Source organism: Corylus avellana, chromosome 8 (assembly GCF_965113065.1).
Source record: "Corylus avellana chromosome 8, dhCorAvel1.hap1.2, whole genome shotgun sequence".
In the NCBI taxonomy this organism is placed as follows: Eukaryota; Viridiplantae; Streptophyta; class Magnoliopsida; order Fagales; family Betulaceae; genus Corylus; species Corylus avellana.
Window position 1 is genome coordinate 3,857,879 of NC_142497.1, and position 21,451 is coordinate 3,879,329.

At 36.2% G+C, this 21,451-nt stretch overlaps 2 protein-coding genes and 2 pseudogenes across 6 annotated transcripts; all 4 read right to left on the bottom strand.

The window, feature by feature from the left end:
• Nucleotides 1-1,489: 1,489 nt before the first annotated feature.
• On the bottom strand, nt 1,490-2,628 carry LOC132163930 (fasciclin-like arabinogalactan protein 12 pseudogene; annotated as a pseudogene).
• A 2,599-nt stretch (nt 2,629-5,227) lies between these two features.
• LOC132164513 (fasciclin-like arabinogalactan protein 12 pseudogene) lies at nt 5,228-6,216 on the bottom strand (annotated as a pseudogene).
• A 684-nt stretch (nt 6,217-6,900) lies between these two features.
• LOC132164139 (putative pentatricopeptide repeat-containing protein At1g69350, mitochondrial) lies at nt 6,901-9,631 on the bottom strand. Of its 2 annotated transcripts, XM_059574570.2 has the most exons (2): nt 7,718-9,631; nt 6,901-7,633 (listed from the first exon to the last, which is right to left on the bottom strand). In XM_059574570.2, the coding sequence occupies exons 1-2, from the start codon at nt 9,588-9,590 to the stop codon at nt 7,140-7,142; spliced, it is 2,367 nt and encodes a 788-aa protein (XP_059430553.2). In that variant the 5' UTR covers nt 9,591-9,631; the 3' UTR covers nt 6,901-7,139. The 2 variants fall into 2 exon arrangements, with proteins under 2 accessions (XP_059430553.2, XP_059430552.2); XM_059574569.2 differs by having other exon boundaries at nt 6,901-9,631.
• A 675-nt stretch (nt 9,632-10,306) lies between these two features.
• Nucleotides 10,307-15,476, bottom strand: LOC132164333 (uncharacterized). 4 transcript variants are annotated; one of them, XM_088519236.1, is made up of 7 exons: nt 15,296-15,476; nt 14,185-14,544; nt 13,605-14,099; nt 13,265-13,366; nt 11,887-12,336; nt 11,270-11,767; nt 10,307-10,881 (listed from the first exon to the last, which is right to left on the bottom strand). In XM_088519236.1, exons 2-7 carry the CDS (start codon nt 14,533-14,535, stop codon nt 10,333-10,335), a joined length of 2,445 nt encoding a protein of 814 aa, XP_088375362.1. In that variant the 5' UTR covers nt 14,536-14,544; nt 15,296-15,476; the 3' UTR covers nt 10,307-10,332. The 4 variants fall into 4 exon arrangements, with proteins under 4 accessions (XP_088375362.1, XP_088375363.1, XP_059430810.2 ...); XM_088519237.1 differs by having other exon boundaries at nt 15,291-15,476; XM_088519238.1 differs by having other exon boundaries at nt 10,729-10,871.
• Between the last annotated feature and the right edge of the window lie 5,975 nt (nt 15,477-21,451).

Consider the following 21,451-nt stretch of genomic DNA (forward strand, 5'->3'; position numbering starts at 1 on the left):
GATTAGAATGGAGTCCCTTTTTAAGATCCCATACTGCTTCTTCCAAGTTCTATGGCGATTCCTAATGTGTTCTTTTGTCAAACCAAGCCCAAAATTTTCATTCAAGGCTAGAAGTGCTGCTCTGTATGCTGCAGGCTTCAAAGGAAATTATATGCAATGCAATTTTTATTTTTATTTTTTTTCCTATTCGTACCTTTTCTGGTTTGAATTAAAAAAAAAAAAAAAAAAAAAAAAAGAAACTCAGGTTGCTTATCCACAAGCACAGAACAAACGTTGCTTATCCATGGTTACGCACCTTCACCCTCTCCAATACATTCTCATGTGGTCATTGGTGTGCACTATCGCCCACCAGCATATGGCATATATAGCCGAATCCGAACCATCACCAAGTTATGCAATTTCCCAAAAAATCTCTTCTTTTTTTTTTTTTCCCCAAAAAACCAAACAAACAAAATAAAATAAAATTTCGGGCTAAATGAGTTCCAGCTAGCCTTGTTGATCTATTTTATATTCTTTTTTTCATGATATATAGGCTTTTCTATTATTTGTATTGTAAGATAATTTTCTAATTATTTTTTTTCCTTTATGTTTTAAAATTATTTTAGTTACTAAACACAAAAGAAAACATATTATGTATTTCCTTCCATTGGCTTTACACAAATCTCAATCTACAAACCTAGAAACATTAGAAATCTAGACAAAAAAGTACCAAGTATGATGACACACCGACATATAATTAATAAAGATACACATATATGTTTATATATATAAACACAAACAAGCATAAATGAGGATGATATCAATCGGTAACCCAAAAATCTAATTTAGGTTGTCATAATAAACTCTTAGAAGTATTCTTAATTTGCACACCATTGAACCATCTGTGCCTTTTTTTTTGTTCAATTGTGCTGACATTTCTTTCTCTACACACTTATTATTATTATTATTATTTGTTTCTAATGGTATTTTTTGCATAGATTACCCTTCTTTTTTTAATTTTTTTTTTTTTAAATTATGTTTATCATATGTTAGTTTGACCCCTACAATAATGATTTTCTGGCTTCGCCATTGTAAATGGGGGTGGCTTGGCCAACATCAAGCTGGCCATAGGCCGGGTGCGCTTGAGTCACCCCCTATTTTTTCTTTTGTTTTGATTTTTTTTTTTTTTACAATTTACCCTCTTCCGGGAAGCATTTTTGGGAGTTTAGGTGGTTAAAAGTCAAGCGTCAAGTGTTTTTTTCCCCTATAATCTTATCATTCTTATGAAAAGTAAAGGAAAAGGAAAAAGAAAAAAGAAAAATGAATCCTTAATCCCAATGACACAACTTTTCTGGAGATTTTACATATTAAAAAAAAAAAAATCACAAGTTACATAGAATATGTAAATCAGAAAACCATAAATGGCAATAAAGATGAAAAAGCACAAACATAAAATGCCCCTACACTAACATGGACAAGCTTAGTAAAAACAAAACGCAATTATTTTGGAAGCACTTGGTGCTTGCTGATCACGACCGTTGAACTCAACTCAGAAAATCTTGCAATGCCTCGACAATGGAACCCCACCACAGCAAATAAACCATCAATTTCCTTTCAACACAAAGAATGCAACCACGGCAACACCAAAGGACTCCAACATTCCATGCCCGCTAAGACTTACAGCAGCAGCCTCGTCCACTTTGGCAGCGTCAGACGGACTCTCCGGAGCATCCTCCTTTGTCGTCTTAGGCTTCGACGCTGCTGGTACGGGAGCTGCAGCTACTTTTTTAGGCTTAGGATTGAAAATGTCCAGCGGAAGAAGCACTTTGCTCACCTGATAAATAACAAGTTGGTCATCCGAATACACTGTGCCGCCCAATGTGGTGTTCACAAGGCCAGTCGAGATGTTCACTTGGTTTCCAGCGGTGGTAATGTTTAGAGGAAACGCACCGGCATCTCCGGCTTCAGTCGGCACTGGATTGCTCAAGGTTTGGAAGTTTGAGAGAGCAACAACGGTGTTCAAGATATGAAATTGTATTAATTGGGTCTTTTGCAGGTCAGATAGAGAGTTTATGGTGCCCGGTTTAAGGTTCGAAAATGCGGAATCAATAGGAGCAAAGATGGTAAACCCAATGTTGGAATTATTGAGCTGCCCATAAAGTTGCTTAGCCACACCTGTGCTCTTTAAGAGGCGAACAAAGACCGAGTACCCATGAGCCTTTTCGAGGATTTTGGGGACGTCGGTGGGACCTTTCTGCACCGGGACCAGGGCGGGCTGGGCTGGGGCTTTGGCCGGCTGGACTGGGGGAATGGCGGGCTGAGCTGGGGGATTTGCGGGTTGAGCCGGAGGATTGGCGGGCTGGGCCGGGGCATTGGCGGGCTGGACTGGAGCCGCAGCCGGCTGGGCTGAAGTTGTGATGCAATGGAAGAGAAACACAAGAAGAATTGAGAGGGAGGAGATAGCCTGTTTGGTCATATTTGAAGTGTTGCTTTGTTTGCTTGGGAAATTGAGAATTGGAAGTGAGTGTTTGATATGAGTGGGAAGGAGGAGAGGGGTTTTATTGAGGGCGGGAGAGAGTACTGTAGTTAGGTGAAAGGGTAGAATTATAGTTACAAATCATTAGTTGTTTGCAGCTTATCTGTCTTGGAAAGGTGGAGGGAGTGAATGGATAGAATGAGAGCTTTTGCTGGTTTTGCTTGGGAACGCAGGAAAGAGAGAGTGTATCTCAATTTGATGTGCGGGCGAAAAAGAGATGAATATATATAATTGCTTTGCTTTCACAGACAAAATTGCTGTGGCATCCACCCCTACGGAAGTACGTAGTTGATCCAATTTTTTTTTTTTTAAAGAGAGTATGTTAAGCTTTTATTTTCGTTCATTTCATTTGATAAAGACCTCATGAGTTGGTTCATTTCACAAACACATAAACATTGCATCAACTATATTGGTTTTTGTCGGCTTAATAAAATAAACGCCAATAAAAAGTTAAAACTTTTTTGACGATGTTGTGAGTGCACTTGTGAGTATTATGTCACACAGTGAGAAAATATAAAAGAAATTAGTGTTTAATATATCTAAGTCGACCTTAGCTCATTAGCTTAGGCTTTTGGGCTAAAATTGTGTTCAATTAATTATATTAATGTACTCTGGGTAAAAACTCCATAACCACTTTATCTTCCAACAAATGGTATCAGAGCCATAGTTACAGTGAAGGGGAGTTGGATCAATGTGAAGAGACTCACAAGTGAGGAGAAGATTGTTGTGAGTGCACTTGTCAGTGTTGCGTCCCACATTGAAAAAATATAAAAGAAAAATAATATTTTTTGGCCTTAGGCTTTTGGGCTAGAGTTGTGTTCAATTATGTATATTAATGTATTTTTCGTAAAAACTTCATAAGTCGACAACAAATTTTATGAACCACCCAAGGCCAAAATGGTTGTGCAGGCCGGCTAGCCTTCCTCTGCCACCAACTTACTTTCCCTCCTTCCTCTACAACTCATCACCACCTTCTTTTATGAAACTGATCACGGCGGCTACCTCTTCCTCAATGTGGACACATAATTGACTCATACACAAAGTAAAAAACACTTCGAACGATAATGTGAGAACTCTCTCCCTTCGCCAAACTAGCTTGATGAAGAATTTTATGATCGCGATGAGCATGTTTAGCAGCGGAGCTAAAAAATTACCAAATTAAAAATATAATAAATGTAATTTAAAAATAAAAAAAAAATGAATGTTTTTCAACTGCAACCGTTAGGTTTCCACAACTAGAGTTTTAGAATGATATTCTTTAACAACCCTTTTAAGTTTGAAGTTTTGTCATTAAAATCCAACAGTGTATTATTTTTTGAAATATCAAATGTTTTTTTTTTTTTTTTAATAGATAGTTTTTAATTTGGACATTGTGATTCATATATATATATGGAATAAATATAATCATGGAATAAATTATATAGAGCAAAAGTGTTTACTTTTTTGCTTTGATTATGAACACTACCCAACTTTTTTTTTAAAACATATATCTTTCGTAATTTTCTACAAGCTAATATTATATGAATCATATAATATTCTCTGAGTAGCAAATAGTACTTGATGGGTGATGCAATCAAATAGTACTTGATGGTTGATGCAATCAAAATAACATATCATTTTTGCCTTATTTACTAACCAGAGAAAAGGAGAAGGTTACCAATAATTCAATACAAAGCTTTAGAAGGATTTTTTTTTTTTTTTTTTGACTTTGGTTTTCAAAAGATCAAGTGAGCCTCTCTTAAAAGTTTTTATTTTTTTTTAAATAACAAATGCGTAGAGGCCATTTTCAAACTTTTTCTTAAATAAATAAATAAAAATTGAAAGGCTTGTGGTGGCGATACTGCCATAGCCCCCACTGGCCCAAATGTGGTTCCGCCATTGAGCATATTGTAGCAACCGCTAGAACAATAATTATATTACTCTTGGCAGGCCATATCCAGCTTGAATTTAAAGCATGTTTAAGATTGCGTTAAAGAGCTTAAAAAATATTTTTAGTGCCTAAAAAACTATACCAAAGTTAGGAAACAATAGAAGAGTTGTAACCAAGGCTAGCAAATTCATCACCGCTAACCGCACTAAGCTTCTTGGAAAGAGTCGGTATTGCGTATGGTGATTGCCCTTCTACTATCTACAGCAACACCACCTACACGTGGTAAAAAATCCACCATCGATGCATCCAAGTGGCTTCGCCGATCGCATCGCTTGGCATCAATTTTTAATTTTTAATGAGGAATATATATAGCCAAGTGATAGCTTTTTATTGGTTTAGCGTGACTTTCAGTTAATTTTTTGGACATAAGATGGATGGAGAGACTATCTTCGTTTTTAGTCATAAGCAAAGTATTATCTATGATACGAAATGAAATTGAGGTGAATAAAAATAAACTTGTTAAACCACATGTGTAAGCTTAGTCGTTAATGGACAAACTTTGACAACCTTTTTAAAGTTGATAATCGAAGAACCCATGCAAATCAACTACAAGATCTTCTTATATTTCTTATTGATTGCTCGATGGCTTTACATAGAGATTACATGAAAGAAATAGACTTGAATAAAAATACATTAAAAGATAGCTAATTAATGAAATATAACTTTTCTGGAGATTTCATATATAAAAACAAAATCACAAATTATATAGAATATGTAAATCAGAAAACCAGAAACATGGAAAGAAGGCAATTATTTTGAAAGCACTTGGTGCTGATCACGACAGTTGAACTCAACTCAGAAAATCTTGCAACGCCTCGACAATGGAACCCCACCACAGCAAATAAACTAATGAAGGTATAAGCCATCAAGTTCCTTTCATCACAAAGAATGCAACCACAGCAACTACAATGGACTCCAACATTCCATGCCCGCTGACACTTACTGCAGCAGCCTCATCCACTTTGGCTGCAGCACCAGACGGACTCTCCGGAGCATCCTCCTTTGTCGTCTTTGGCTTCGACGCCGCTGGTACGGGGGCTGCAGCTACTTTTTTAGGCTTAGGATTGAAAATGTCCAGCGGAAGAAGCACTTTGCTTACTTGATAAATAACAAGTTGGTGATCTGAATACACTGTACCACCCAATGTGGTGTTCACAAGGCCAGTCGAGATGTTCACTTGGTTTCCAGCGGTGGTAATGTTCAGAGGAAACGCACCGGCATCTCCGGCTTCAGTCGGCACTGGATTGCTCAAGGTTTGGAAGTTTGACAGAGCAACATCGGTGTTTAAGATATGAAACTGTATTAGTTGGGTCTTTTGCAGGTCAGACAAAGAGTTTATGGTGCCCGGTTTAAGGTCCGAAAATGCGGAATCAATAGGAGCAAAGATGGTAAACCCATTATTTGAACTGTTGAGCTGCCCATAAAGTTGCTTAGCCACACCAGTGCTCTTTAAGAGGCGAACAAAGACTGAGTACCCATGAGCCTTTTCGAGGATTTTGGTCACATCGGTGGGACCTTTCTGCACCGGGACCAGAGCAGGCTGGGCTGGTGCTTTGGCCGCCTGGACTGGGGGAATGGCAGGCTGTGCCGGAGGATTGGCAGGTTGAGCAGGAGGATTCGCAGGCTGGGCCGGGGCGTTGGCGGGCTGGACTGGAGCCGCAGCCGGCTGAGCTGAAGTTGTGATGCAATGGAAGAGAAACACAAGTAGGATTGAGAGGGAGGAGACAGCCTGTTTGGTCATCTTTGAAGTGTTGCTTCGTTTGCTTGGGAAATTGAGAATGATTGGAAGTGAGTGTTTGATATGAGTGGGAAGGAGGAGAGGGGTTTTATAGAGGGCGGGAGAGAGTGTAGTTAGGTGAAATGGTAGAATTATAGTTACAAATCATTAGTTGTTTGCAGCTTATCTGTCTTGGAAAGGTGGCGGGAGTGAATGGATAGAATGAAAGCTTTCGCTGTTTTAGCTGCTACTTTGCTTGGGAAGGCAGGAAAAAGAGAGTGGATGTCAATTGGATGTGCAGGCAAAAAAGAGATGAATTTGAGCAAAATTAGCAAGCATGGCATTCCAAGATACAACGTTGTTTTCACCCATCTTGCAGAACACATTGGACGCCACGTACAGTAATTGTATGGCCTGATTCTGCTTTTCTTATATCCACAGATATCAATCAATCTTAGCTTTAAACATGTTAAGGCAGAGCACTACATGTGTTGTGTCTTTAAACATGGTCTTTTATTTTTTAATATCAAATGTACATAGAGGCTTAAAGTTGTACACACAGCCAGTCAAAAAGAGAATGGGCCTTTTCATGCGTTTTTTTATGCAGTGCTTTTGTTATTTTGTTCATAAATATGATTTCTGATTTCTTATGATTATGAACTCTAGAAATTCAAAATCTTCAGATTATTATTCATAAATTCCATGACTTATAAATGTAAATGATTATAAACGATTAGGTAATAGATTACAAAGTAGAATGCAACTTCCATCTACAGCTTCACTATTATTAGCATCCATTTCCACGTTGAAGTGCTGAAGGCGAACCAGTCCAAGTTGCTAAGAAATGTGGTAAAGGTTATCTAACTCTCCAGACTGGGCTCTCAAGTCTCAATGTCATTCCAAAGAGACAATATTTGCACCATATACCGTCTTCTTAGGTGAACCCTCAAACCGAATCTAAAATGTAAAAAAACAAACTAACTGCATTCTGCAAGCCAAATATCTGAATCTAATCGCTCTATTCTCTCCCCACCTACAAAAGCATGAAACTGGTCACGAATCTGAACCCAACTACAGCCAGGATTCTTCTTCACTCCCCTTGATTTCATCAAGTCCCTAACCCTGTTCGCCTCGTCCCATCTCCCTGCTTCTGCATACATGTTTGAAAGAAGAATGTAGTACCCAGAGTGCTGAGGCTTCAACTTGAACAAATGCTCTGCTGCCCAACACCCCAACTCTACATTCCCATAGATTCGGCATGCCCCAAGCAAAGCTCCCCATACATTGGCATCCGGCACAATAGGCAGGCCTTTAATAAGCTCAATTGCTTCTTCCATTAAGCCAGCCCGGCCAAGGAGATCAACCATACAAGCATAGTGCATTTGTGTTGGCCTAATATTTTGAGTCTGCATCTCCTCAAAGTACTTCTTTCCCTTTTCAACGAGTCCTCCATGACTACAAGCTGACAAAACTGCAATATACGAAACTGAATCATATTCTACACCACCATATTCCCTCATTGCTTCAAATAGATTGATAGCAGTGTCCAATTCACCTAGCATTCCATAACCCAAAATCATAGTATTCCAAGACGCTACATCCTTTTTCTGAATCTGGTCAAAGACCTTACTAGCTATATCAATTCGTCCACATTTGGTATAGAAGTCCAACAGAGAGTTAGCAATGAAGAGCTGAGCATGAATAAGTTTTCTCACTAATAATCCATGGATCTCTTTGCCTTGCTTGATTGCGGCTAGGTTTGCACAAGCTGATATAACACCCACAAAGGAAACAATATCATGCGTCATGCCTATAAGCCTCATTTCTGAAAACAAACTCAGAGATTCTAAGCAATCAATAGTCTGAGAATATCCCACAATTAGTATATTGTAAGATACTTCATCCCTAAGGGAGATGTTAAAGACATTTCGAGCAAGATTTAGGTTGCCACATTTTGCATACATATCTGTCAGAGCATTAGAAACAAATAAATCATTGGCAGATCCCATTCGAATTGTCCTTGCATGGATTTCTTTTCCAGGACGAAGAGAACCCAGTCGTGCACAAGCTGGAAGAACATTTGTGAAGGTGACAGAGTTGGGAGTTTGATCGTGAGTTTGCATTTGTCTTATTAGTCCTATGGCAGCCAACTCAAGCCTGTTTTGAGCAAAATTAGCAACCATGGCATTCCAAGATACAACGTTCTTTTCACCCATCTTATAAAACACATCGGATGCCTCAGTTGTATGGCCAGATTTTGCATACATGTCGATCAATGAGTTAGCAATAAAAACATCACACTCAATACCCATCCTCATACTGAACCCATGAATCTCCTTTCCTGCTTTAAAAAGTTCTAATTCCACCAAAACGGGTAGCATACTAGAAATAGTGATAGAGTTTGGTTTAACCCCTGCATCGATCATCAACCTAAATATCTCCAAGGCGTCAATATTATGCTTTGTAAAAGAAAGACTAGTGATAATCGCATTCCAAGAAACCTCATTCCTCTCAACCATTTCACTGAAAACTTGCTCTGAAGCCTTTACATTCCCACATTTTCCATACGCATCAACCATAGTATTGTTAATATTCACGTGAAGATCCAGACCAACCTTCACAACATAACAATGAATACGACTCACCATGACCGCATCTTCAAGCCCAGCACAAACCGGCAACACACTAACAATGCTAACCAAATTTGGCCTGAACCCAGACCTCAAATTCATCTCTTTGAAAAGATCAAGTGCCTCCACATAACAGAAATTAACCGAAAGCACCCCAATTATCGTATTCCACGATATGACATCCCTTTCATGCATTTCATCAAACACCCTCTTGGTATCTCCCAAATCCCCACAATTACCGTAAAACAACAAGAGGGTATTCCCAACAAAGACATCCGTGTCAAACCCGAGCTTAAACACAACCCCATGAATCTCCATTCCCTTCCGGACCTCCAAAAAGTCCGAACACGCCTTAAGAACGAAAGGGAAGGTATGATCATCGGGCCGAACACCGGTCCTAACCATTCTATTATAAGGCTCAAACCCATCATACACTTTAGCAATTGAGTTAGCCCGAATAAGGGTGTTCCACAAGAAGGCAGTGCGGCAATGCTCAACAGTCTGTTCGAAAAGACAGCGAGAGGTAGTGGGGTCTCCGAAAGTGGAGTAGCTGAGAATAAGGGAGGCACAGAGAGAGACACTGTGGGGAAGCCAGCCGTTGAGAAGCGCAGAGGCGTGGGCTTGCTTGGTTTGGTGAAGGGATCGGGCGTTCGAGCAGAGAGTAACCAGATTCGAGTGGGAGTGAGTACATGTTGCCGTGTCAGTACACAGCGAGACAATGTGGGTTTGGGTTTGTTTAGATTTGCACGAGAATGTTGAGACTAGAGAGAGAGTTTTGCGTGCATGGTGGTGGAACATAGAAGAATGGAGACACGCTTCGGGCGTTCTTAAGATCGGTGTTTATGGTATTAAAAACAAAACAATGAAAGGAAACTCTAAACTCGAAACCCAACTCCGGTGAAACAAAAAGGTTATCCGCTGTGGGTACAGAGTGTCTGCTCGTTTATAGGGGGAAATATTTTTCGTAATCCTTCAAACAAAAAATTTAATGATTATTTTGTGCTGAAATTAATTATGTAATAATTTTGGGGGAAGGGGTTCTGTTTTGTTGAAGCTAAAAACTCAATTTCAATTTTTTTTTTTTTTTAAATGATGTGGCATGGCCGGGTGTCTCATGTAAGCAACCAGCGTCATCACTATTCACTTACACTAGCGTGGTGGATAGCATTACTCTTCTAGCTTTATGAGAAAAATCTTACGAGTTAATATTTTTTTTATATTTGATTTATCTCATCTTACAAATCAACTATTAAATTTGTGAATTTATTTAGACTTTATATAAGTCAATGGTAAACTTCACAAATCTAATAGTTAATCTATTAAATTTGTACGAGAATATGGGCTAAATTTAAAAAACTTATGGCCCACTGACATTTATCGCATGGGAGCTAATCAAGAAAACTCATTAGTTCAATTCATATCAAACACAATTGGTAAACCAATAGAGAAGAAAAATGAATTTTTTATTCATATTCAATCCATTTAGAAAAGGAGAACATATACTTGTTACTAGCACAAATGGCAGGGTACTCCAATGACCCTACCCACGCAAACGTTTTAACACCCACTTTCTTCTCAATCTCTCATTTAATTTCATGAACATCATCGCCCTCCTCTCGTCAAAAGAAAGATATTCACATGCCTCAATGATAAGATCATCATCAAAGTCAGGAATGGTCTGCACCATTTCAAAGAGTTCATCCAAGCACACACTCTTCTTATTTTCCGTCAATGCATCCGCTATCCTACCAATATCTGCAGCCATGGCACTCACCATTTCTAACAAGATATCACTTGAACGTCTCCTCTTCAATGGTTGTTTGGAATGTGACGATGAAGAAGGCCTAGCCCTCGTCTGCTGTGATGATCCTTGCATGCCATCACTAGCATTATCATGCCACATTTCTTCATTAGCAAACATCTCTACGGGGGTTTCAACATCCTCTTCCTCGTTGAGAGTAGGATTGCTGTCAAGTTTGGCACCAACTTCAGACCAATATCCACCTGGCTGCTCATTGCCAATGATCATCCGTAACTCGTTCCAATTCTCAATAGACCTGGCTCGCAATTGCCTTGCATCTGGATGTCTCTGACATGAATACATGTTAATTAAGCAATGCAAAAGAGAATACAAAATCTATAAAGTGTTAGGACACAACTGGGGAAAAGAAGGTTCCACTTTTCCCTTTACTTTCTTATTTTCAAAACGGGATAGCTAAAAAGAAAAAGAAAAAGTTTGGATATATAAGAACACCAAAATAGGCTCATCCTGCAATATAGTTGATATGATGCATTTCCAGAGAAGAGCCTTTACATCCAAATCATTTTATCAGTGGTGTCCTAGAGACTGGAATATGAACTTGTCATGATCTTCAGAAGTTGCACAAACAAGCTACAGTGGTGGAACATAACATAAATGATCGAAGAAAAAAATGCATCAGAAATATTGAGTCAATTTGAAGGATCACATAAAGTACCTTGATATATTCATTCCAATCAGAGTCATTCGCGATAACCATCTTATATCTCTCATCCCACTCAAACCCACTATGAGAGAGGAGTTCCGTCACAAGTCCGTACTGTTTCTTCCATGTTTTCAACCGGTTTGTTATGTTTTCCTTTGTCAAGTCCAACCCAAACTTGTCATTTAAAACTGTAAGAGCAGCTGTGTAAGCTACAGGCTTAAAATTTTTCTCAAGCTTATTTCCCAGCATCACTTGCTCGACCAGCAACTGTGATAAGCATCGATCCATCTCATCTGTCCAAGATATGTACTTCCCTCTGTCGTTTGCATTATCACTTTGATTGTAGTATGTTTCCTCAGCAATTACAGCTTCATTCTGAGCAATCAAATCCAAATTATCATCACCTATATTTAGGGAGCTTTCGGGTGGATCAATGCAACCAATGATAACACATAACTCCTCGTAGTTGTTGATGACTCGTCCTTGAAGAATCCTAGCATCAGGGTTTATCTGTCAAAAAAGGGGGGCAAAAATAAAATACTTCCCCCTGTGAGCATCATGTGAAAACGTCAACATGGAACTTTCTTTAGGAAATACTAATACAACAAATCTGTCAAGTGTGTTAGTACCTTGATATATTCATTCCATGCATAGTCATCTGCAATTACCATCTTCCGTCTTTCGTCCCATTCAAAGTCCCTCTGATCCAAGACTTCTTGTAGAATATCATACTGTTTCTTCCATGTTTTGAGACGGTTCCTGACGTGGTCCGTCGTCAAATCAAGATGAAATCTTTTGTTTATAGCCAAAACTGCGGCTTCGTATGCAGCAAGTTTGAATTTGTTATCTAATTTATTTTTGTTTCCAAGTATTATTTGCTCCACAAGAACTTTGCCAAGGCAGCGATCCATTTCATTTGTCCACCTCATGCTCTTCCCTTGATCTTTTGCCTTCCCACCACATTGAATAGGAGAAGCATTAATAGCCTCTGCAGCCTCATTATGATTGCCAAAGATAATGCACAACTGATCGTAGTTCTGAAGAAATTTATTGCGGAAACTCCTGGCATCAGGATGAATCTGTAGAGCAATTACAAGACTTAGCAAGATGATATGGAGTTATGCACTAAAACAGGAGGGGAAGGGCCTAATTTGAATACAACATAGTACATACTTAAAATTTATTTAGGGAAAAGAGAGTGACCATCATGAATTCTAGCAAAATTCACATCTGATCTTCAACCTTAGAAAGAGACTTGCTACTTTAGCATAATAAAAATCAGATTCAAACTTGGATTTCAAAAACTTGAATCTTTATTATGTCCTATTACTTCCGTATGTAGGTTAAATTGCCTATAGGCTTTCGCAAAAGGTCTGATTGAGTTGTCTCCTTCCCATTTTGAAATACTTAATCATAGTAGCACGATGGTTATTTTATTATACAGACATTCAAATTATATGACTTCCTATGAGTGTGGGGGCCCAACTATGTTCAAATCAAATGTCAACTGGGTTATAACAGATGGGTGTCACAGATATAAGACTACTCTGCTTTTTCTTTTTTTTTGGCTGTTCAGAATATAGAATATTTTTATAGACCTTTTAGATTGATACTGCAGAATCACGGAATTGAGTTGCAAGGGAGTAAGGTTATATTTTTTATGACTGCATAAGTAGTTAGAATAAATTGTATGATAAATTTGAAGTGAGAAGTTGATGAGATACTTTAAATTTCTTTCTTCTCTTTGTGGCTTTAGATCTTTTATTTCTCACAATCTTCAAAACGCAACTAAATGCAAAACCAGTTTTCTTTTGCATTAGAAAGAAACTGATTATATTGCAAAGAAATATAAGTTTTCTTTCAAGCATGTCTGAAATGAATTAAACATGTATGCACTTAAAGTTGTCTTTTCCACATGGATGAGTTTCTTGACATAGTACGTTCGTTTTGCCTTTTTCCATAATTCTTCATATGCTGTTAGCATCCCTTCAATTGTTTAATAACCACCTGAATGGAAAGGGGTTTTCCTTGTGTGGATCCTATTTCAATGGGTTGATGAGTTGATCCACCGACACATCTTGCTATTAATGCTTTGTTTTGTTTTTCCTTCTAAGAAAAATAATAACAAGTTGAAATAAGTCATTTGATACTCATAATTGTTTGCTGCAATATACAATAATTCAAAAACATTATATACAGGAAAGTAAATGTTGCCTCCTACTACAAAATGAGATTTGAGCAAATCAATCTTTTTTTGATAAGTAAATTTGAGCAAATCAATCTGGATGTGTTTTTTAAAAGGTCCTACAAATATCATAATTAGAAGTATTAGATCAAAATTGCATACCTTGACATAGTCATCCCACACTGAATCATTTGCAACAATCATCTTCCGCATTTCATCCCATTTGAAACCAGGATTAGAAAGGAGTTCCTTTAAGATCCCATACTGTTTCTTCCAAGTTCTAAGGCGATTCCTAATGTGTTCTTTTGACAAATTAGGCCCAAATTTTTCATTTAAAGCCAAAACAGCCCTGTCATATGCCTCACGCTGTAGATTATTGTCTATTTTATACCCATTTCTCACTTGCTCCACAAGAATCTTACCGAGGCAACGATCCATTTCTTCTGTCCACCTTAAGTTTTTTGTATGCCTGTCGTCACTCTGAATCTCAGACACAATGCCTGCATCCACACCCTCCTTGCTGACTGTCAAGTCTACATCAATTTCAGCATCATTATCAGAACAGCTTGTTACTGATTGATCGTTGCCCAAGATAATGCACAACTCATCATAATTTTCAATAAACTTTGACTGGAACAGCCTGGCATCAGGGTGTGCCTGCAGGTAAAGTAAATCAATTAATAAGAATTTAGTATCACCACGCTCAAGTGCATAATTATTGCATCAGAGTGAATGAATACACCTTGATGTAGTCATTCCATGCAGAATTATCTGCAATAACCGTCTTTCGTGTCTCATCCCACTTAAATCCTTTATGAGCAAGAAGCTCCTTTAAAATTCCAAACTGCTTCTTCCACATTTTTAGCCTATTTCTAATATGTTCCTTTGTCAAAACAAGCCCAAAATTTTCATTTAATGCTGTAAGTGCTGCTCTGTATGCTGCAGGCTTGAAAGTGCTATCTATCTTGTTTCCCTTTTTCACTTGCTCAACAAGTATCTCTGTAAGACAGTGATCCATCTCACCCGTCCATGTCATGTATTTTACATTATCTTTAGCATTGCAACTACGAGTCTGGTATACCTTACAATGCATTCCTGATTCCTGAAAATTTTCAAACATATAGTAAACCATGTTGACATGTTCTGTTTATTACATGTAAAAGATAAACAAACCTAGTGACAACACCTGTGGCTAAGCCCTTATAACACAGACCTGCCTTGTGGTTTTTTTTTGTGACACTTGTACCCATGTAGTCAAATAAATGAGGTAAAAGACGAATGCCTTTTAAAAGAGATTATATTTAGACAATATCCTTACTAACTCAGCAAGCAATCAAAACTTTTTAAGTCTCTAGAGCACAGAGAGAGAGAACTCAACCCATTTAATACCAATTCAAGGGTTAGTGCTCACTTCTAGCACAGAGAGACCAACCCCAGAATCCTATCAAAGCAGAAAGAAAGCTGAAAAGAAATTCCAGTATGACTGGAATCCTATAGCTGATGATGAAAAGATAACATTTCACCTGTGCTTAATAGTTATAATTAAATCAATTTAACAAACTTCAATCTCATGTAATTTCATCATCATCCATCACTTTATAGAAGACTTCATTGCAACTATGAAACATTGGCTAATACAAGACCGGCAAGGGATGATGCATATACCCTTAACACTTTGAATGGTCATTCCCATTGAAATGACTATTCCAAGGCGATTACATTTCACCTTCTTTCTTAATGGAATAGGCATTATGCGTACCAAGCATAAACTTAAGAGTTGAGAATTGAAAACAATGAAATATAAGAAAATTACTCAGCTATATGATGTTGAGTCTCTTTAAGGCTCACCTTACCTAGAGCTACAAATGAGACTTCTGTGACTCCTTTATATAACGAATCGATTCAACTTAGCAATGAAAAACGGAGATTGCAGTGAAAGACAAACGGAGATCTCTGCTTAGCTGCGATGGAGAAACCGAAACGGTGTTGGAAATTGCTGGTCGGTCTTCGTTCTCACGGTTGCCTTCTCATGGCGAATTTCCTATTGTATGGGCTTTTTCAGATTTTTTTTTTCTTCTTTTTTAACAACCATCCCGGTGCACGTGCTACCGGCATGAATGAACTAAAGGGTATAATATTCATTAAAAATCTTTAAAATGTATTTTTTTTAAAAAAAAAATAGTCTTTTTTAAGTTTTCTCATGATAGTCTCTATGCTTTCAATTTCGATAATTAACTCATTTTAAGTCGTAGGTAATGATTTTTTTTTTTTTTTTTGACATGTCCGCACAATAGGAGGAGAAAAATTCGAACTAGTGACCTCCACTTCATTAGGCGTGGTTCCAACCGATTGAGCTACCTCTTAGAGACAGTCGTAAGTAATGTTAAAGACCATACTTTTATCTCATCATAATTTTACTATGTTAACGTGACAAAATTATTAGCGGAATTCTCCCATTTGGGAATAATTAGAAATTATGGTAGGATTATTAAGACTATAAGATTCAAATGTTGATTTATTCCTAAACATCCTTTATGAATTATTTATTCTTTTCAAAATATCTTTATATACGTTTTATCCAAATTTTTCTTACAATTTGCACGTTTTACTTAGTAATTTCATCCTTGTCAATTGTATAAATTGAACTTTTGAAGCCAATAAGTTCAACGGTAACAAAGTAGGATTAGGAAATGTGAGGTAGTAAAATGGTTTTTTCAACCATTGTTGCATGCTTTAGTTTCGAGTTATCATAGCATCATTAGCAGTCTCACCAAAATTATTTTTTTGTTAAAATAGTGAGGCAATTTGGTGAAAAGACCTTAAAACCCTCCTATGCAGCCTTACTACTTCATGGAAAGTAAAAAAAAAAAAATAGTGATAGTGAGTGCCTTTCACTCATCAATTTAATAAAAAATGCTATTAAAATTAGTTTCCTCTATGCCCTTAAATGCAAATCCTTGAAAAATACAAATATTCAAAAATATAAAAGTTGGAGAAATAATAAACAAATCTTTGATAAAGAATATTTAAATGGAATGATGAAAGTTAATTGTTAAAATGATGAGATTGTTGGAGTACTTTAAAAAAGTGAGTAATTAAAATAGAGAAAAGTGTACTTTTAACTATTTTGGTCTATACAATTTGGTGAGATTGCTAATAATGCTTCTCCATATTTAAACTTTTGTTTGTTAAGTAAATTCAAGATCTCTGTTACTATAGCTCTAGTGTTACATCTACAAAAAGTTAAGTAAGCCTCGTCATATCTTTAGAAAGCTAGAAGGAAATTTTAAAATTTACCACTCCTGCTGATTATTATTATTATTATTATTATTATTATTATTTTTGACATGTTCAAACAAGGGAAGGGAGAGGGAGAATTTGAACTAGTGACATCCGCTTCATGAAGCATGGTCCACAGCCGATTGAGTTACCCCTTGAGGACGTCGTTCTTGTTGCATTTAGAGCTTAGTTCATCTAAAAAAACCATAAATGTTCCTAAGCTTTCATCTAATTTGGATTTAGTCCTTAAGTTTTCAATTTTAAGAATAAAGTCCCTAGGTTTTGTCTAAATTTTAAATAAGTCTCTTAATCACTTTAACAGTCTACTATTTACCACCTATGTGTCATTTGACACGTCAACATTTATGTCAACACCAAATGCCAAGTCATCCATTAAAAAACACAAAAACAAAAACAAAAGACCCCAAAAACGAAAACCATCTTACTTGTCCTTCCAATTTTGTGGCTTTGTAGCATCAGGATTATCATGGGTGCATCCTCCGGTCATGACCATGTGAGAATCTATGTATATATTTATGTATATGTGTATGCTAAATCTGGGATTGTGTTGAGATATGAATTTATTTCCTTTTAGTTTGTGAAATTTTTGGTATTTGACTGTTTTGTGAGATTTTTGTGCATTTTAGATGACATATTTGATGTGCTTTACTAAGATCCATTTGGCTTTGTTTGGTAAATGAGTTGGGGTTTCCCTCGTTAATATTCATCATCATTTCTCAAAAAAATCAACATCAAAACATTCTGACATATTGGATTTATGCTTTACCTGATGATGCGGAATTGGCATTGGGTGCCGACATAAACGCTAGAGTGTCAAATGAGACATACGTGGCAAATGATAAACTATTAACTTTAACGGTAAATTGACAAAGTTACTTATTTTAAACTTTGGTAAAACTTAAGAACTTTATTCTTAAAATTAGAAAATCTCTAAAATTGTTATGTATACACTAGAACATGAGTTTGAATTCTGCAATGAAAATTTTCATACTTGATTAATGCAAACTATATTGATTTCCATTGATACGCAGATTGGACTGGGTCAGGTCATGACTTAGTTGGACTTAAGAGAGCTCATACAGTTCCCACCGACTATGCCCGTTTTGTGTGGCCCCCAGTAGGTATGTATTACTATAAATCATGCTAAAGTAGAATAGCTACAATTTGTTTCACTAATCTGCTGTTTTCAATTAGAAAAAAAATAAAATAAATCATAGGATCTGATGAAGGAACTATGTCTCCACATAATTAAAGGCATAATTCATAAACAAAATCAATGAAAGTCGCATGGTAAGATCTATTATTACAATATAAATAAGAGGGTTTTTCCATAATCAATGGGTCATAACATGTGAGCTAGGACTAATGCAACGTTTTTTTTTAGGGAGAAAGAGTTGTTTAATTAATCTATAGAGTAGAATTTGGGACCACAAAAGTTGTGTACATACGAGGATGAGATCTTGACTGCTGTTGGGAAAAGAAAAGAAGTGATTGTAATAATGGCAAGCGGGGCTCTTATAAAACATGGAAATAGATCTTCTCCATTTCAAAATCTCTTAATTTTCTTTATTTAATACATTTTGAAGGGAAAAATTGGGTGACAAGAGATTCGAATTAGGGATTTTCGCTTCATAATGTGTGGTCTCCAATCGATTGAGTTACCTCTTGGGGACTCAAATCTTATGATTGACCTAGTCTATAAGCGTGGGACAATTCAAGTGCTTAGAGTTTACCCATAAGTTAGAATAATATATATTTTGGGATTCGATCGACTTAATTAAATATGAGCCCCCTATTTTTTTTTTAAAGAGAAATGTGTTTTTGAAGCATAATAACTCAACAAAAATGTACGCAAAATAACGTCAGAATGTAAAAAAACATTTCTCTAAAAATAATGAGCCTCATCTATTGGCGCGGTTGGGACATAAGTAACCCAAACTCTAAGCTAAAGAAAAATCAAGTGAGGGATATAAATATAATAAAGTAGAAAATGTCTTAATTGAGCTTTAGGTATAGTGGAGTGTGGTGTGAGATTAGATTAGACTTATAAGGTTGGTTGGCAGGTCACATGGTCTGATGGTCCAATCCATATCTCATGTGACTCTTCCAGCAAAGCCCTTCCCACCTTTTTCTGTCCTTTTGCAAATTGTTTTGGACACAACCAACAAATATACATATATTTTTCCTGATTTTTCTTTAATTAATAATAATGCCGGCTGATGCCAGAGAGGACAAGAACACCCTCATATCTTCCTAATAGTTTAATGAATTGACTATATTGCCCTGCACTCTAAGTGAAATTGAAAATGTTTTTCTTAATGGGAATTTGCCAATAATACCCAAGAATGGATAATAAATTACTTGACCCCAACCCCATATATATATAAGGGTTTCAACCATTGTTCGATGTTGAAATAACAAATATCTAAAGACAATTTAATGTAATACAATATCCAGAGATAATGAGTGGGGAAAAATTAAATTTAGTCTATAAATTTTCATGCAATTTTATTTAGTCGGAGCCAACGGCTCTGTTTGGTAAAAGCCCCCCACTATTCATCAAAAAATTCAATTTTCAACATTCTTATTAGGATCGGAAGCGACCATGGCTCCTCCAAGGCCTCCCATCTCTCCCAAAGAGTCAAATTTTCTTTTGGGCATATTTAAGCGTTTTTTAAACCTTATTATGACGCCCTTACAGACAATTTTTAATATAGCCCAATTCCTTTAAAGTTAAATTTTTAGTTCGTCTTGTAGGGCTGCACAAGCGATTACGGTTAGTGGTTATTGGCTATAACCGCTAACCTCAACCGCCTTGGTTGGATATTGATTTTTAATAACGGCAACTGCTTAGGCGGTTAGCGGTTATTTTATAACCGGTGGTTAGCAATTATTCAAATCAATAACCGGCGGTTTTATAACCCTTTTTTTTATATGGCCTTTTGAACTTTTTAAGTATTTTGGGCCATCATTAGGCCTATTTTTTAGGCTCATTTTAGACATTTTTTGCCAAAGTATTCCTAAAAAGATAAAAAGAACACATTATTTTTTGGGCCAGGCAATATCTTTGAATAAGACTTGGCCCAAAACATCGTATACCATATTATATTTCACATACATATATTCATACACAGCCAAAACGACTCCGTTTTGGATGTTATATTATAATTATTATTAATATGAAATATATAATAAATATTTATATTATTATATATAAGAGGTTAGCGATTATTAACCACTTTTTCCTACTCCTAAAACCACTAACCGCAACTGTTCTAGGTGGTTAACGGTTAACGATTAGCAATTAGTGATTAGTGGGGCAATTATTGGGACCGAGAGCAACTATAGCCCCTCCAACTCCCTAAATTTTCAATTTTGAAAATTGGGCATGTTTGTTAGTGTATTTTGAAGAGTTTTTTTTATTTTTTAAGTATTATGCGTTATTTTTTTTGTTTTTTTCTAATTGAATAAGGTAAAAAATGCTACAGGGAAATGTTACTTATTAATTGATATATTAATATATTTGTCTTGAGGCCCAAAAACAAACACAAACAAACACGCCATCCCTCAATTTTATTATGTCTTTATTGGATCATACAAACAATTGAATTCTACCACATAATCAGTACTCAAATTCTTGAATTTTCAAAACTTGGTAATGATTCGGCGCCATTAAAGATCATGTAGGATTTCGTTCCATCCATTAGGCGTATCAATTGAATATTTGCAAATCTGTTTACTTGATTGAGACATACCATCTACCATGTTTCAATCACCATTCCATGTTTAATGTTATTAAATTAAAATAGTTATTTCGAGACAACCAAAAGGCGGTACAAGTCAAAATGGACCGTCTGTTCATTTCATTTGATTTTGAACCAACCCTTCCTAAACAAATCAAATCAACTTTAAATTAATTTCAATTTATTTACAGCCGTCCATACTAAAAGGCAAAAATGGATTGACTAAAATTATAATTAGATTAAAATTTAATTGTAATTTATTACAAGTTTAATGATGATTTTGAAGTTAGATCAGTCTTCGAAAGAACTCAAAAGACTGATACATGATTTTCTCTCAAAAAACAGAAAAAAGAAACATAAAGAGAATTTATAGGAAAAACTTCACTTTAGACCCTTGAATTACTGCATGTTTTGAGAAAACCTCTTAAAATTTAAAAACTCCCAATTTACACCGTAAACTTTTAATTTCAATCAATTGACCATTTCCATCAGATTTTAAATGTTAAGAATGATACAATAGCGTTTATATTCCTGACTGTTATATAAAATTTCAAATTTATCTTTAATTTTAAATTAAAAATTAAAAAAAAAAGTTATAAAAAAAAAAAGAAAATCGAAAAAATATATGTAAAACGTTGGCGAGCTACATATACTAGCTTATCAATGAGAAAAATAATAGAAGGAATTTCGATGAGAGAAGGGCAACTAAACAAAATAAATACTCTGTTGCTTTCTATTTAAGGAATTAAAAAAAGAAAAAAAAAAAAAAAAAAAAAAAAGATAATGATTGGGTCCCAAATGCGAAGGGACAGTCAAGTCAATAAACACAAGGTCATTTCCGTCAAAACACCAACATTTCAAAAATACAAAACCCCCATATCACACCGTAAACAACTCGATCCACACCCTACCTTATCTCCATCAGACGGCATCCAACGGCCTAACACAAAAGGAGAGGAAAACAAC

Excerpts from the sequence above, each read along its gene's own strand:
- LOC132164139 (XM_059574569.2), bottom strand. The coding sequence starts at position 9,590 with ATGTTCCACCACCATGCACGCAAAACTCTCTCTCTAGTCTCAACATTC.
- LOC132164333 (XM_088519236.1), bottom strand. The coding sequence starts at position 14,535 with ATGCATTGTAAGGTATACCAGACTCGTAGTTGCAATGCTAAAGATAAT. Across the intron at positions 14,100-14,184 it reads CATGGAATGACTACATCAAG|GCACACCCTGATGCCAGGCT; the intron begins GTGTATTCATTC and ends CTTTACCTGCAG. Across the intron at positions 10,882-11,269 it reads ATTGGAATGAATATATCAAG|AGACATCCAGATGCAAGGCA; the intron begins GTACTTTATGTG and ends TATTCATGTCAG.